The sequence below is a fragment of the Leucoraja erinacea genome, chromosome 2 (assembly GCF_028641065.1).
Source record: "Leucoraja erinacea ecotype New England chromosome 2, Leri_hhj_1, whole genome shotgun sequence".
Lineage (NCBI taxonomy): Eukaryota > Metazoa > Chordata > Chondrichthyes > Rajiformes > Rajidae > Leucoraja > Leucoraja erinaceus.
Window position 1 is genome coordinate 59,830,034 of NC_073378.1, and position 18,509 is coordinate 59,848,542.

Sequence of the window (18,509 nt, forward strand, 5' to 3'; positions counted from 1 at the left end):
TATAGACAATAAATGTTAACACAAAGCATGAAAAACTGCCAAAACTCACAGTCACAGATCACACAGCATGGTGACAATCTCTTTGGCCCAACTTCCCCATGCCGACCAAGATGCCCCATCTACAATTGTCCCAACTGCCCCCGTTTGGCTAATATCGACTAAACCTTTTCTATCCATGACCTGGCCCAATATCTTTTAAACATTGTTATAGTACCCGCCTCAACTATCTCCTCTGGCAGCTTGTTCCATACGAAGGAAGGTCGCAAACCTCAGTAAACTTCCTGAACAGGCACACCGGGTCGTCAGGAGACTCGGCTGGCTCAGCAATCTGGTCATTCTCGCCCAGGACCGCTGGACGGTACACAAAAGACTGAGCCCGCCTCATAGCATCAGGCCCAGCGAGATTCAATAGCAGCGATGCTTTGACAGCAGCAGGGTCATTACGGTGTGCAATATTCACATAATGGTTGTAGTCCATGACGAACGTGTCCCATCGCTCCGCGATGTCGGCATCAAAGACTAACGGGGAAGGCTTGCGACAAGACAAAGCCATCACTACACACACACTCAAAGGGCAAAATAAAACCCGATATACGAGAGGCGCAGATTAAAAGGTTCTGACACCATGTAAAGGAGCTTAGACGTAGTCCTTAGTCCTTCACTAAATCTTTATTAAGATATTACATCCACACGTCCCAGCACTGACCACAACTGGTCTACACACGTACTGGAACCTACAGGGGAAGGGTGCATGCAGATACTACAGTTATACTACATAAGGTGGGAGTGTCAATATGGTAATGAGGTTGCTACATATTTGGTTGCATGCATAACCATCTACACCTACCACCCTCTGTGTTGGAAAAAGTCGCCCCTAAAATCTACCCCTCTCATCTTAGGAATCGGAATACTTTATTGTCACATGTGACTAGGCACTGTGAGATTCTTTGCTTGCATGCACAATATACAAATAGCAGCCACCTACGGCGCTGACAAATTTACAAAGCATGCCGGCTTCCCCTTTTGTCACCCCGCCCCCAACAGTTTCCCCTCTCCAGGCCTCCATTGTTCTTCCCCTCCCCCCTCACGGTCATCCACCATGCTCTTGTCGACCACAGGTGTTCGACCTGAGAGGATTCACCACTGCCGAGGCCCCATCGTTGCTGTTGATGCCCCACGTCATGCCTCCGTGGTGTCGACCCGGGCCCCAGCCACGGGCTCCGTCGACCGCTTCGCCCGACACGGCTTCTATCCACAAGGCCCCTACCCGGGCGCCTCGATAAAGTCCACCGGCCGCGTTCCCAGTCCACAGCCGCGACTCGTCGGGAAGCAAACTTGTTGTCTGGTTTATGACGACCCAAGTCTGGGTAAACTGCATCCACCCTATCTATACCCCTTGTCCTCTTACACACCTCTATAAGATTACCCCTCAGCCTCCTGCACTCCAAGGAATACAGTGCTAGCCTGTACGACCTCTACTGACCAATGGTATCTTCAATACCATTATCCTATCCAAACTTATCGCCAAACTCGTGGAACTTTGAGTCAGCACTCACCTCAGTGAGGATAGGTGACAAGTCTTTCTCTACGAAAATTCTTACCACAAGAATGCATTCTCAGCCACCTTCTTTACTCCTTATACACCTACGACTGTGCAGCCAAATAGAAACTCAATTTACCAATTCTCAAATGACACCACTGCAGTGGACTGAATAGCAAATAATGATGAGACCAAGTACAAGAAGGACATCGAGAACCTCATAACCTGGTGCCAAGACAACAACTTCCCTCAATGTCAGCTAGACAAAGGAAATTGTGATCGCCTCCAGGAAGCAAATACTCCAGGTATACATTGACGGTGCCGAAGTAAAGATGGTGAAATCTTTTAAGTTCTAGGCGTAAATATCATCAACAACTTGTCTTGGACCAGCCATGTCGAAGCAATGGCCATGAAAACATACCAACGCTTCTACTTCCTTAGAAGGCTGAAGAGGTTTGGCATGTCCTCAATAACTCTCACGAACTTCTACAGAACCAATTTTTGTTTGTCCTTGCATGCAATTTTCCAATACCAGCATGTGTTAATGTTTCCAAGTGTATGACTGCCTGCATTCATGCAATTAATATCACACTATGCTGTTATGTAACATTATTAAAGTTATCTATATTATACATTGACAGCAGTATGTGAGATCAATTCTGTACATGAAAAATACAATACATTTTAAATCTATTTCAAACACAACAATGCATTTAACTATGTCTATTTCAGGACGATGTAGATCGGACATCATGCAGAACTAGGGAAGCAAGTTTCCAAGCTTCATGCAGCCATAATTCATCCAACAATCAAGGTTGGTATTTGTTGGTTGTGCCTGCTGTGATTTGTTTTTCTTTTGGAATGAAGGGGAACTAAGGACACAAAGGGGACTATGGGGCCATGAGGGAGGAGCTGGCCAAAGTTGACTGGAAAGATACACTAGCAGGGATGACAGTGGAACAACAATGGCAGGTATTTCTAGAGATAATACAGAAGGTGCAGGATCAGTTCATTCCTTGGAGGAAGAAAGATTCCAAAGGGAGTAAGGGGCAACCGTGGTTGACAAGGGACGTCAGGGACAGTATTAAAATAAAAGAGATGTACAACGTAGAAAAGATGAGCGGGAAGCAAGAGGATTGGGTAATGTTTAACTAAAAAGACAATACGGGGTCAAAAGATGAGGTACAAAGGTAAGCTAGCCAAGAATATAAAGGAGGATAGTAAAAACTTCTTTAGGTATGTGAAGAGGAAAAAATGAGTTAAGACCAAAGTTGGACCCTTGAAGACCGAAAAAGGTAAATTTATTATGGGGAACAAGGAAATGGCAGATGAGTTGAACAGGTACTTTGGATCCATCTTCACCAAGGAGGACACAAACAATCTTCCTGATATAGTAGTGGTCAGAGGATCTGGGATGACGGAGGAACTGAAGGAAATCCACATTAGGTGGGAAATGGTGCTGGGTAGACTGATGGGACTGAAGCTGATAAATCCCCAGGGCCTGATGGTCTGCATCCCAGGGAACTTAAGGAAGTGGCTCTAGAAATCGTGGATGGATTGGTGATAATTTTCCAATGTTCTATAGACTCAGGATCAGTTCCTGTGGATTGGAGGGTAGCTAATGTTATCCCACTTTTTAAGAAAGGCGGGAGAGAGAAAACGGAATTATAGACGTTAGCCTGACATCGGTGGTGGGGAAGATGCTGGAGTCAATTATAAAAGATCAAATAGCCACACATTTGGATAGTAATAACAGTATCGGTCCAAGTCAGCATTTGATTTAAGAAGGGGAAATCATGCTTGACTAATCTTCTGGAATTATTTAAGGATGTAACTAGGAAAATGGACAAGGGAGAGTCAGTGGATGTAGTGTACCTGGACTTTCAGAAAGCATTTGATAAGGTCCCACATAGGAGATTAGTGGGCAAAATTATGGGGGTAGAGTGCTGACATGGATAGGAAATCGGTTCGCAGACAGGAAACAAAGAGTAGGGATTAACGGGTCCCTTTCAGAATGGCAGGCATTGTCTAGTGGGGTACCGCAAGGCTCGGTGCTGGGACCACAGCTATTTACAATATACATCAATGATTTGGATGAAGCGATTCAAAGTAAAATTAGCAAATTTGCAGATGACACAGAGCTGGGTGGCAGTGTGAACTGTGAGGAGGATGCTATGTGAATGCAGGGTGACTTGGACAGGTTGGGGAAGTGGGCAGATGCATGGCAGATGAAGTTTAATGTGGATAAATGTGATGTTATCCACTTTGGTATCAAAAACAGGAAGGCAGATTACTATCTAAATGGCGTCAAGTTGGGAAAAGAGGAAGTACAATAGGATCTGGGGGTCCTTGCTCATTAGTCTATGGAAGTAAGCATGCAGGTAAAGCAGGCAGTGAAGAAAGCGAATGGCATGTTGGCCTCTATAACAAGAGGAGTCGCGTATAAGAGCAAAGAGGTCCTTCTGCAGTTGTACAGAGCCCTTGTACAGACCACACCTGGAATATTGTGTGCAGTTTTTTTCCCCTAATTTGAGGAAGGACATTCTTGCTATTGAGGGTGTGCACCGTAGGTTTACAAGGTTAATTCCCGGGATGGCGGGACTGTCATATGCTGAGAGAGTGGAGCGCCTGGGCTTGTACGCTCTGGAGCTTAGAAGAATGAGAGGGGATCTTATTGAAACATATAAGATTGTTAAGGGTTTGGACACGCTAGAGGCAGGAAACATGTTCCCAATGTTGGAGGAGTCCAGAACTAGGGGCCACAGTTTAAGAATAAGGGGTAAGCCATTTAGAACGGATACGAGGAAACACTTTTTCTCACAGAGAGTTGTGAGTCTGTGGAATTCTCTGCCTCAGAGGGCAGTGGAGGCTGGTTCTCTGGATACTTTCAAGAGAGAACTAGATAGGGCTCTTAAAGATAGCGTTGTCAGGGAATATGGGGAGAAGGCAGGAACGGGGTACTGATTGTGGATGATCAGCCATGATCACATTGAATGGAGGTGCTGGCTCGAAGGGCCGAATGGCCTACTCCTGCACCTATTGTCTATTGTCCATTGTCTAAGGACATTTATTCAATTTTAAAGAATTGAGAAACTCAATCAGTGTGAGTAGAAAGATTCCTTTTTCTTCCTGGGCCAATGTCCAAAGCCAGTAAATTAAGGTGATAGTTTTCTTAATGATATGCTGTATGATGAATACTCTAATTTCTGGAGGGATTTCTAGTGTGATCCATCCCTCGTGGCTTAAGGAACATAATTAAAATCAGGAAAAATATTTTTTTCATGCATTTCAATTTACTTGTGAATTTCAATTCTTGAATAAATAGATGGGTTCCACTTCAAACTGTTTAGCTATCCAGCGTAATGATAAGCTGGAAAGTTGGGAGGAGCAATGGCAGATAGAATTTGATTCTGAGTAATACATTTTGTTAGGTCATGTAAGAATGGGACATACACAATAAGACGTAGAGCTTGGGGAGTGTTGATGAAGGTAGGGGCTGTGTGTTGCAAGAACAATCTAAAAGGTACTTTGGAAATTAGCAAGCAGAAAATCAACTGTCGGGGGCGGGGGGGAAAATGGCTAGAAAATAAAACCTTTTCTGTATAACCTCCCCATTGTCTCTTAAGAACACAGCTGCTTTCACCATGGGGGGGGGGGGGGGGGGGGGGGGGCATTGGACATTGCCAACCTCGTACTTCCCTTAATTCTTGTGTAATGATACTCTATTAAACAATGTAACGCCCTCCCTCTAGTATTTTAGCTTGCAGTAACAAAAATAAATGTGTAGCTATGAAAAATACTTTTATTTGTGAAAAAGTTGCAGGAAAAATAATATATTAAGAGTCTGATTCTCTCTAGACCCTAACCCCCTTTTCCCCCACTAGTCCTTTGCCTTATCTGCCATGGCATTTCAATTACTCATGTGAGTACTGCTTACCACTTCTAGTGGTGCATTCCACATTTCCAGCCACATTCTTTCAAGATGTCTCTCTATCTCCTATCCCTTCCTTTGAACCTATGCCTTCAAGTTCCCTGTCACAATTTCATATACTTAATCAGGTCCCCATGTCTGTTCTCTCGGCTCCAAATAAAAACTCAAGTGTATCCAGTCTCTCTTTAAATGTTCCATACTTGGCAATACCTTGCTTTATCTTCTCTGTGCAAGAATGTCCTTCCTGTAGTGTGACTAGAAATCCACACAGTACTTTAGCTGTGGCCTAATTAATGTTTCATATAGTTCTTGCCATTAGCTTGTTCCTCTTTTCCAAGCCTTGGCTAATGGAGCCAAATATACCATTTGCACCCTGTCAAATTTAACAATCTGTGCTGCTGTGTTCAGAGAACCTTGGATGCTTAGTGTAGTAGCCATTTAGCTTAACTCAGTATGTTATAAACTATAACCAGTTACCGTTAAATTTTATCTGCCTGTAATTATGTGAGTGGGATTTATTACGTAGTCGAAGGCATGTTTGCGGCTGGGATTCTTGCGCAGATGCACTAGTAGTTTTTAGTTTTAGCCTTGAAGCATGGGGGAGGTCACAGTTTTTGACCATGCACGAGTTTGACCATCCATGGAGTTCAACCATGCACGACTATGAGTAAGATCAAAATGTACTTAAACAAGAAGAAGTTTGGATGAATCTCACTGTTTTTACTACAATAATAAAGAAACTATTAATTAAGAGTGTGTTTTGAAGATTTATCTTTCAACGGCATTGACTGTCTCGTGGAGAGCTCGTGGATGCGTAACGAAACTATCTCCTTACCCCTGTCTTCAATCATAGTGGCTAGAGGAAAAAAATCCTTGAACGATATAATAATCTGCCACTACATCTAGTCTAAAGCTACCTTACAGACACAAGGTAGAAGAATTGGTCCCATAGAAGAGGGACAGAAGATTGGGCTGGATCTCTGGAGTGAGATTACTGCCAGAAGAGTTAGTTTCATAGAAGTGGAACTGAAGATTGGTTCCGAGGAAGAGGAACTGAGGATAATAGACCTCAGCCAGAGATTGGCTTAGAGATACCTACCTGACCAATAGGTTAATGGACAGCCACGTGACTTATCTGATGATTAAAAACTTCACCATGAGATCGTGAGTAGAACAGCTATTGTATTATGCTGTAAATTTGAAAGCCGCAACGCTTTAATTTAGAACAGCTTCTTAATGAGATGCTGTGAAAGTTCGACAAACGTCGTGTTTTAAAAAAAGTAAAATTACAAGCTCTGATAAAAGAGTCTGGTGAAGCAAGTTCTGCTAAGTTTTGGAAGGCAGCCAAGGGCGAGTGAGATCCAGGTGCTGGCCTTGGTTTGTGTTGAAGTTGAGATAAGACACATTCTATCTGAACTGAAATCACTTCTATACTTCGAAAATATTTGGGTCTTTTCTGAAAGTCCAGTTTGGTTTCTTATCTGGTGTTTACAGAACACTCAGCAGAATGTTTATCAATAGTGACTGAAAAAAAACGGAAGAGGCCCTGTTTGTCCAATTAGCAGATTTAGCCATCTGTCAAGACCCGTTTAAATCTATGGAGCAAAATGGAGCAGGTGAGTCAGAGGAGCCCCAAGATGGCGGAGAGGAGCCAAGATATCCGAAGAGACAAACTAAGCTCACCGTAAAGGCCCGAGTTGCATTTCTGGAGAAAATTCAACAGAATGAGAGAAACAAGCTATGGAAGCAGGTTATCGATTTAATAGCGTTCCAGGATGAACTCGTGTGCCTTGAAGAGAATGCTGATTAAGTAAAATCTAATCATGGACGACTAGTCAACCTCCGGCTTGAGTTTGGACAAAACCACAAATTATTACTGAGCCTATCACTGCCTGACGAGGAAGGCAAAGAGCGTAATCAGTGGTTTCAAAAAGCGATTGAATATCGTAACGGTCGTTGGCAATGTGGAGAAATGGTTAACTGAAGTTGATCAAAGGACCGTGTGCGCTACAGCAGGAGATGCTACGGAACAAGGTGTCAAAATCGAACATGAGTAACACCACAATATAGTATCTCAAATGTTTCAACACGCAGATCGAGACATGTCTAGTTCAGAAGCCAGTTCTATTTCAAGAGCCACTGCTCAAACCCATTGCACGACCAGGTTCTCAAACCCATTGCAGAAGCCATCAGCATGGGAATCAGCAGCTGCAGACGAGAACGCCCCACCACCCAGATGATCACCTTCGTGAAGGCCGGAGTGCAGCTGCCAGGAACCACAGCAGCCAGGAATCAGTCAGGACTGGCAGCTTTCCGTAGACCTGGTGAAACAGCTGAAGTTTCCACAGCACATTGCCACGACCACCCTGAGGCCAGATATCCTGAGGCGACCAAAAACATCGTCTTGTTGGAACTGACAGTGCCGTGGGAGGACCGTCTGGAGGAGGCCCACGAGAGGAAGATGGCCAAGTATGAAGAGCTGGTCATAGACTGCCGTAAGCAGGGCTGGAAGAAAAGGTGTATGCCCATCGAGGTTGGCTGCAGAGGTTTTGCAGGGCAATCTCTCTACGAAGCCTTGAATGCACTGAGCATCAACGGAGTGGCAAGGAGAAGGGCCAACAAGAACACCACAGAGGCAGTGGAGAAGGCATCAGGATGGCTCTGGATCAGGAGAGGAGGTCCATGGGGAGGAGCGAATGCTACCTGAACACAAGTCGTGGTCTGATTAACCACGGCTGGGTCGCCTGGGTGAGGGTGTCTGATGTTGAAAGACCAGAAACACCCAATTACCCTAGGTTACATCATTGATGATGTGTTCAGGAGCATCTATCGATGTATTTGTATAAATCTCAAATGTTTCAACACGCAGATCGAGACATGTCTAGTTCAGAAGCCAGTTCTATTTCAAGAGCCACTGCTCGTATGGAAGCTGAAGCAACTTTGGCTGCTCTTTCGCTGCGAGTTGCCGCCTTGGCGAGAGAGCATGAGATTGAAGCACAGGAAGAACAGTTGGAGGAGTTGAGGAGGGAGGCTGAGGTGCATGCGGAACAGACGAGGAGAGAGGTCGAGGCACGTGCTGAACAGACAAACTGGGAGGTTGAGGAACAAAGAACGCAGTTAAAGAGAGAAAAGGAACAGTTGGAACTAGATACAAAGTTGGAGGAAGCCAGGATGAAGATTGAGTTACTGGAGGGCCAAGGTTCTAGAGGTGGCTCTAAAGCATCTTAAGGGAAGAACTCTTGTTTGAGAGGAAGAACTGCTCAAAGGGAGACAGCAGTTGGATTAATTCCACAACCGAGGACCACCAAATTTCATGGCTTTGAACACCCATTGGAACAGTGGCGGGCCGATAAAACTTAATCTCAGCAACTGGGTTGTAGACCGAAGCAATGTCGAGGCTCAGGACAAACCAGCAACTCGGTACCCTTTTCTGAGGCCTGATACACAGGCTCGAGCTAGCCATGGTGGGTGGATGCCTGTTTATGATATGAAGAGGCCTAGTCATGGACAAACAACTAGTCATATGGCTCGTGACAAAACTTACTCAGACCAGTATTCTTATTGGTGGCCTGTTTATTTTCCGTTTGCGCCAAGCCAAGGATCTCAAGGTGAATTCTTTGAATTGGTAAAGAATCAAGCTGAATTCAACAAGCTCATAGCTCAACAAAATCTCTCTTCCACTCTACCACCAATAGAAATTCCTAGATATGATGGTGATCTTTTGGCGTATGAAGCTTTCATAATGGCGTTTCACGAAATAGTAGAAATGAAAATTACTGATGAAAAAGACCGCTTACGATTTCTGGCGCATTACACAAGTGGAATTACTAAGATGCTTGTAGAAAGTTGTCTAAATAGGCCTGAAAGCCAAGGCTATCGAGAGGCAAGAATGTTACTTAAAGAATGTTATGGTAACGAAAAGAGGATTGCTAACGCATACATGAAGAAGGCATATGCTTGGAAAGATATTAAGTCAGAAGATGTGGAGGCATTAAGTGAGTTTGCGATATTTCTTAGAGGTTGTTGTAGCTTGATGAAATATCGTGACCACATGGAAGAGATGAATTTTGTTAGTAATACTAAAGGTTTTCATGAGATAATTACACCACATTTACATAAAATGTACACATATGCATTTAAAGAACAAACATTACCAGAAACATTAGCGGAATCAACGATTACACTTATACCTAAAAAATATAAAGATATAGAAGAACCTGGTTCATACAGAGCCATTGCGTTGTTAAATACAGACCAATAAATACTAGCGAAAACATTAGCTAGAAGATTAAGTAAATATGTCAGTACATTAATAAATGCGGATCAAACGGGGTTTATACCCAAGAGATATTCATGCAATAATTTGAGACGTCTGTTTAATATAATGCATTCATATAAAATTGAAGAACAAGACATCAATTATTTCATTGGACGCAGAAAAAGCATTCGATCAAGTGGAATGGGACTACCATGTTAAAGTATTGCAAACATTTCAAATGGGAGATTATATGACAGGCCCACTGCTAGAATATTAACTAATAACATATTGTCCCCGAAATTTCAATTATCAAGGGGCAATAGACAGGGATGTTCATTATCACCTCTGCTATTTGCTCTTGTAACAGAACCTCTAGCTGAAAGCATTAGAACACACCCGAATATCCATGGTTATAATACAAAATACTCAAAGAATAAAATATCATTATACGCAGATGATGTACTATTATACATCACAAAATCACAAATCAGTATACCAAATATATTAAACCTAATAGAGGAATTTGGATCCTTTTCAGGATATCGAATAAATTGTAATAAAAGTGAAATTATGACGATAAAACCCCAAGACTCAACGCATCTGTTAAAATTCCCTTTTAAAATTGCTGCAGAAAAATTTAAATATTTGGGAATTGAAATTACTAGAAAATATAAATCTTTATATCATGCAAACTATATTCCCCTAGTTAATAAATTAAATGCCCTGATTAAATTTTGGAAAACTCTTCCGATGTCTTTAATAGGCCGAATAAATGCTATAAAAATGATCTTTCTACCACAGATTTTATGTCTATTCCAATCAATACCAATATACTTAACAATTTTTTTTTTTTTTTTAAATTGGATTCCGATATCATAAACTTTATATGGGACTATAAATCCCATAGAATTCAAAGAAGACATTTGTGCAAACCTAAAGAATTTGGTGGATTAACACACTAATTTTTTGTATTATTATTGGGCAGCAAATGTCAAAAATGGGATTCACCTGTTGGACAACCCTGCCCAGCTGGTGGATTGGATAGTAATGGAGAGAGAGGATTGCTCCCCTTTATATATAGGAGCGATCCTTCTCTCACCAATAAAATTGAATAATACAAAATACAGTAAAAATCCAATTATTCATAGTACAATTAGAATTTGGAAACAAATAAATGTAACCTTAAAATTAAGAAACCTATCTCTTCTTTCCCCAATAGTTATTAATCCGTCGTTTAAACCGTCTATTATAGATAAATAATTTACATATTGGGAAAGAATAGGAATTAAAACGTTTGGAGACATGTATGAAAATGGATTTTTTTTTTTATCATTCCAACAACTACAAATTAAATACAATCTGAAAAGTAATCAATATTTTAAATATTTTCAAATCCGTGACTATTTGAAAAAATATACACAAGAATATCAAAATTTGTCTCCAGACCTATTAGATGAAACAATGAATATAAAGGCGGAATCAGCTTATTTAATATCATACTTGTATAATGCCATTCTAAATATAGAAATACCATCATCCGATAGAATTAGAAGAGATTGGGTAACAAGAACTAGCTATAAAAATTTTGAAAGAGGTGGGATAAACACTTGCTATATGTGCATAAATGCTCGATCAATGTAAGACATATTCTAATCCAATTTAAAACTTTACATAGACTATATTACTCAAACTAAAATAAGTAAACTTTTTCCAAATGTCTCCCGCATCTGTGATAAATGTCTTTCCCAAGAAGCAACTATAGCTCATTCCTTTGTTTTTTGTATAAAAATCCAAAAATTTTGGAATGAAATCTTTGAAGTTTTTACAATATTATTAAAAATAAAACTGAAACCGAACGAAGAATTTATTATTTTTGGATCAATGGAAACCAGCTTTGAGCTGACTTCGTTCCAAAAGAGCTTCCTTAATTACGGCTTAATAACGGCAAAAGAACTCATGCTTAAATTCTGGAAAAACGCTCCCACACCAACGATAAAAATGTGGATTTCAAATATGTCCGAAATGTTACACCTGGAAGACATGAGATTCCTCCTAGCAGGCAAACCAGACCATTTCCAAAAGATTTGGCCTCCATTTATCGACTTATTACAAGTATAGGGTGCAACATAACGTTGAAAATAAATGGTTTCAGGACCTGGTGAGGGGTGTGTAAAGATACGAAGTAGGTATATCCCTCTCTCTAACTTCTACAGGTGCACAGTAGAAAGCATGCTGACCGGTTGCATCGTGGCTTGGTTCGGCAATTTGAGCGCCCTGGAGAGGAAAAGACTACAAAAAGTAGTAAACACTGCCCAGTCCATCATCGGTTCTGACCTTCCTTCCATTGAGGGGATTTATCACAGTCGCTGCATCAAAAAGGTTGGCAGTATCATCAAAGACCCACACCATCCTGGCCACACACTCATCTCCCTGCTACCTTCAGGTAGAAGATAAGGAGCCTGAAGACTGCAACAACCAGGTTCAGGAATAGCTACTTTCCCACAGCCATCAGGCTATTAAACCTGGCTCGGCCAAAACTCTGATTATTAATAACCACTTTCTGCTATTTGCACTTTATCAGTTTATTTATTCATGTGTGTATATATTTATATCTTGGTATATGGACACATTTATCTGTTTTGTAGTTAATGTCTACTCTTTTCTGTGTGCTTAAGCAAAGCAAGAATTTCATTGTCCTATACAGGGACACATATAGACAATAAACTCACTTGACTTGACTTGACTTGACTTGAAGAGAAGGAGTGCGTTAGTCATTACATTACAAGTATGGAAATATCTGGTCTGGATGAAGACAATTTTATACCAATACCTGAAGTATTTACACATGAGATCATGCCTGTTTGTCATCAAAATATACCCAGACATGAGGACTTGAAATAATGGCCATACTTGAAGGATGTCAAGATACATATTAAAACTTATTGGAACAAATGCTTTGAATGCATTGGAACCTATACAGACTGAGGAGCCAAGGTGATGGACCGTTTGCTGTGAAAACCCTACTAGGATGAGTTATCTATGGCTTCTTGAGAAGGAACAACGAAAGCAAGAACCAGAAAAACTACCTTACCGCTGCTGTTAATCAAATATCTACTGGTAAATTAGAAAAGCTATTGATCAAGCAATTCAACATTACTTCAGTGGAAGTATCAGTAAGGAATCAGAAGAAATGTCCAGGGAAGAGTTAAAATTCTTGCATATTATGAACTACTCAGTAAAGATGATAGACGGACACTATTGTCTGTACTTACCTTTCAAACAACAAAGTGTTAGTCTGCCAAATAATCGTCGTATGGCAGAGCAACACACCCAGAATCTGAAACGCAAGTTTGGCAAGAATACAAAATTTCATGAAGAATACATGTCTTTCCTAAAGGATATGATTGGCAATGATTATGCCGAAATCGTACCAACAAACCAACTGAATTGGTGATGGAGAGCTTTGGTACATTCTGCACCATGGGGTGTATCACTCGAAGAAGGGGACCTTGAGGGTGGTCTGTGACTGTGCTGCAGTCTTCAAAGGAACATCACTTAATTGTCAACTACTGCAAAGTCCAGACCTTACCAACTCACCCATTGGAGTTCTTATTAAATTCAGACAAGAACCAATTGCTTTGATGGCTGATATTAAAGCGTTGGTTCATCAAGTCAAAGTATCAGAAGAACACATTGACTACTTGTGATTCTTATGGTGGACTAAAGAGGATGCACAACAAGATATTGTTGAATACTGGATGAAGGCACATCTCTTTGGAGCAGTGACATCACCAAGTTGTGCAAACTTTTCATTATGTTGTGGCCGCAGAGGACAATAAAGCTCACTTTCCAGAAGAAATGATAACCACTGTGAAGAATAATTTCTATGTGGAGATTGCTTAAAATCCATGTCTACGTAGCAGGAAACAATTCAAATGGTAAAACATCTGACTTCCCTCTGCAGTAAGGGAGGATTTACACTTTCCAAGTGGATCAGCAACAGTCGAGTTGTATTGGAAAGTATTCCACCAGATGATAGAGCCAAAGAGACCAGGGAGTGGAGTTGCCAATGGAAAGACCATTAGGACTGTACTGGTGCGTTGAAACAGATGTGTTCAAGTTCAGAATCTCGATTCAAGAGCGACCACGCACTGGAAGGGGTATCCTATCCGTGATTGGTTCCGTCTACAACCCTTTGGGATTTCTTGCACCGTTTACACTGCCAGCCAAGTTGATTTCACTGGATCTTTGTAAGGAAAAAATGGATGGGATGGGAGAATAACACAAACTTCCTCTCACCGATGGACAGAATGGTTAGCAGATCTCAACAAGATCTCAGAATTCAAAGTGGACTGGTGCATGAAGCCTACAAGCTTTGGTAAGATCAGAGGTGCACAACTGCATAATTTCTCAGATGCTAGTGAAAGTGGCTACGGTACTGCTTCATATCTAAGACTTGAAAATGACAACAAAGAAGTACATGTTGCATTATTAATGGAAAAGAAGTGGCACCATTGAAACAAATGACAATTCCCACAATGGAACTTACTGCCGCAGTCTTAGCTGTTACAGTTGACATCAATATGTCAACTTTAACAGCTAAGACTGTGGCTGTAAGTTCTTGACATTTGTCGCAAACAGAATCTCTTTTGTATTGGGAGCTACTAATGATTCACAATGGAAATATGTTAACACAAAAGAAAATCCTGCAGATGTAGCTTCCAGAGGACTGACAGCAGACCACTTCTTAAGCAATAAGAGATGGATCAATGGACCAGAGTTTCTCTGTAAGCCAGACAGAGAATGGCCAAAACTTGAGCTGGGATTTGAAATCTCTGCTAATGATCTGGAAATTGAACAAAACATCACAATGAAAGATTGCTAAAAATCCTATTATTGAATTGATCGGACATGAAGGAAGAAGTTTCATGCTGTCAAAACTTTGGACTTTTGTGGACTATATACTGGGTATCATGCCTGACGTTAAAGGTTTGGTGCACACGGTATGACTTCAGACTAAGAACAATGTTTTAATAAGACCAATAACCAAGTTATGCTTACTTCTAGAAGGTGAAGATGGAAGAATCGCTAAAGAAGTCTGAATGCGGATATATAATGCATGCTATTTTTTATTTTTGATATATGTTAAGCCTTTATAGCTACTTTTTGATGTCTATTAGTAATTGCCTCGTTATATACTCAGAACAATTAGGGGCCGGTATGTAGTAGCCATTTAGCTTAACTCAGTATGTTATAATCTATAACCAGTTACCGTTAAATTTGATCTGCCTGTAATTATGTGGGTGGGATTTATTAAGTAGTCGGAGGCGTATTTGCGGCTGGGATTCTTGCGCAGATTCCTGAGTAGCTTTTAGTTTTAGTCTTGAAGAAGGACGGGGGAGGTCACAGCTTTCGACCATGCACGAGTTTGACCATCCATGGATTTGACCATGCACGTGTTTGACTACGAGTAACATCAAAATGTACATAAGAAGAAGTTTGGATGAATATCTCAATGTTTTTACTACGACAATAAATAAACTATTAATTTAAGAGACTGTGTTTTGAAGATTTATCTTTTAACGGCATTGAATGTCTCGTGGATGCGTAACAAAACTATCTCCTTACCCCTTTCAATCAGAGTGGCTAGAGAAAAAAATCCTTGAATTATATAATAATCTGCCACTGCTCTTAGGTTGAAGTATCCCTGTTTGGTACTTCTCAGATCTTAATATTCACCATTAATTCTTCCAAAATACATCTCTTCACATTTCTCTGCCTGTCTTAAAACTTCGATATTAATAATAATTCCAACCTGTCTAAGAATACATTGTATAATGAGCTACTTTGGTTCTTAAATAATTGCAGCTTATATAAGAGCAAACTTAAGAGATTTAATACTTTTCAATATCATTCTATAAATCTATTTGCCCACTTCCAGAATTCTCCAGCTACAAAGCCTTTCTCTACAGTGGATATACAAAGTGCTGGTATATCAGTACTTTATTGCACAAAATGTAACCAAAATATGTCCTCTTTGTAACCAAAATATTACTGGAATATGTTGTTCCAGTAATCTGAGCGAATGGAAATAAACTTAGTGTATCATTTAGTCAATTGAGGGCATCGGAAAATATGGACACTTAGTAAATTTCTGATTCAAATTCAGAAGTGTCAGCACTGAGCAAAGGTAGATACTTTGATTTGATATTGAAAATAGACATTTCAAATGTTTATTTACATGTAGCAGTTTGTGGTAAACCTCTGTTCAGAATATATGAATTACATTTATCACTGATGAGAGGGATGAAATTTACCTGAGTAAACAAGGTTACGACTACTAGATTATACTATCATAAATTGTATTTTAAATGTATTTATTAAACTTGTACACAAGAAAATAGGAGCAGTAGTAGGTCATATCATCCATCAAGCCAGCCCAGCATTCAATATGATTCAACCAGACCTTAACTCTTCAGTGCAAGTTTCACATAGCCCTGAATCTCCCACACTCAAAAATGTTACTAATTCCTCTTTAAATATCTCCAAAAACCTTTGGGGTGTCCACCAGAGATTCACTATTCTGTCAAGAAAACCCTGTTTTTAAATGGCTGACCCCATACTTTCTAACTATACCCCACTTAGTATTCTCACATGAGAGGAAACACCACAACATGATACAATCACATCACCTTGGGATCTTGTATGTTTATTAAGATCATCCCTCTTTCTTTTAAACTCCAATTAAATCAGTTTCAACTTTCTTTACTACTTATGATAGGAATTATGATAGACAATAGGTGCAGGAGTAGGCCATTCGGCCCTATACTGGACAAGCTAGATGCAGGAAAATGTTCCCAATGTTGGGCGAGTCCAGAACCAGGGGCCACAATCTTAGAATAAAGGGGAGGCCATTTTAGACTAAGGTGAGATAGAACTTTTTCACCCAGATCAGCCATGATCACAATGAATAGCAGTGCTAGCTCGAAGGGCCGAAGGGCCTCCTCCTGAACCTATTTTCTATGTTATCTATGTCTATGAGCCAGCACCGCCATTCAATGTGATCATGGCTGATCATCCACAATCAGTCCGTTCTAAATGGCTTACCCCTTATTCTTAAACTGTAGCCCCTGGTTCTGGACTCCTCTATCATCGGGAACATATGTTCTGCCTCTAGTGTGTCCAAACCCTTAATAATCTTATATGTTTCAATAAGATCCCCTCTCATCTTTCTAAACTCCAGAGTATACAAGCCCATCCACTCCATTCTCTCAGGATATGACAGTCCCACCATCTTGGGAATTAACCTTGTAAACCTACTCCCTCAATAGCAAGAATGTCCTTCCTCAAATTAGGGGACCAAAACTGCACACATTGCTCCAGGTGTAGTCTCACTGGGGCCCTATACAACTACAGAAGTACTCTTTGCTCCTATACTCAACTCCTCTTGTTATAAAGGCCAACATGCCATTCGCTTTCTTCACTGCCCGCTGCACCTGCATGCTTACTTTCATTGACTGATGAACAAGGACCCCCAGATCCCGTTGTACTTCCCCTTTTCACAACTTGACACCATTTAGATAGTAATTTGCCTTCCTGTTTTTGCTACCAAAGTGGATAACCTCACATTTATCCACATCAACCTGCATCTGCCATGCATCTGTCCACTCACCCAACCTACCCAAGTCACCCTGCATTCTCATAGCATCCTCCTCACAGTTCACACCGCCACCCAGCTTTGTGTCATCTGCAAATTTGCTAATGTTACTTTGAATCCCTTCATCTAAATCATTGATAGGAATTCCTTCATCTAAGTCATTGATAGGAATTCTAGGAACTCTCATTCCAGGAATTAACCAAGTGAATCTCTTTTCGATTTCTTCTAATGCTATTATATCATTTCATAAATAATGGAACCAAAACTCCTCTGCACAGTACTGAACACATTGTATTTGCTTACCACATTTGCTGGTGAACTAACTATTAATAATTGAGTTTAGCAAGTCTCTGCTAGGACTGTTCACAGTTCACCCTTGCAGAGAGTTACATTATTCATCTCTGTACTTTTAGCTAAGAATTACAAATAGAAAAGTATTATTAAGAACATTGATCTTTATTGCTTTCAGATGATGATGTAGACCTGGAGGCTTTGGTGAATGATATGAACTCTTCATTTGATAGTTTGTATTCTGTATGTTGCAATCAGTCGGAAACAGCTCCACTTATTCAAAATGGTCATCCTGCTTGTAATCAACGGACAAGTTCAAGGACAAATTCACCACAGCCAACATCACCAAGGCAGAAGCTGCAACGTTCTCAGCCGATGCACATTTTGGCAGTTAGGTAAGATATAAAATGTCCCTACTTTTTATTTACTGTACTCACAAATAGAAGTGCTTCAACCAAACAAATGCCAATTACTCAACTTTGAACAAAACATCTGTGAATGTTGAATCTCAAATGCTACTAATAATTTCCAGGATGGACATTTCCATTTTTATTATACTGTCAAGAATGATGTGATTAATGTGAACTATTTTCTATTCACTTAATTATTGTGCGCTTTTCCAATAACATGTCGGTAATTAATGCACTGTAACTGTTATGTACATAAAAGTATAGAAGGCATAAAGCAGAGGATTGGTAAATGGTGAATGTTACTCCCTTGTCTTGTCAGGATGAACTTAGAGCCTGGATTGACACCTGGAAGTATGATGTTGTGGCGATCAGTGAAACATGGTTGCAAGAGGGCTGTGATTGGAAACTAAATATTCCAGGAT

The 18,509-nt window shown here is 40.5% G+C and overlaps 1 protein-coding gene across 8 annotated transcripts in view; it reads left to right on the forward strand.

Annotated features, from left to right (window-relative positions):
* grb10b (growth factor receptor-bound protein 10b) overlaps positions 1 to 18,509 on the forward strand; it is a 199,600-nt gene that overhangs the window by 72,906 nt on the left and 108,185 nt on the right. For 4 of the 8 annotated variants that reach the window (XM_055657326.1, XM_055657334.1, XM_055657349.1 and 1 more), the window contains 2 exons: positions 2,273 to 2,354; positions 17,856 to 18,072. In XM_055657326.1, coding sequence (XP_055513301.1) covers positions 2,273 to 2,354; positions 17,856 to 18,072 — 299 coding nt within the window. The remainder of the gene's footprint in view (positions 1 to 2,272; positions 2,355 to 17,855; positions 18,073 to 18,509) is intronic. The other 4 variants (XM_055657357.1, XM_055657364.1, XM_055657382.1 and 1 more) reach the window with 1 other exon arrangement.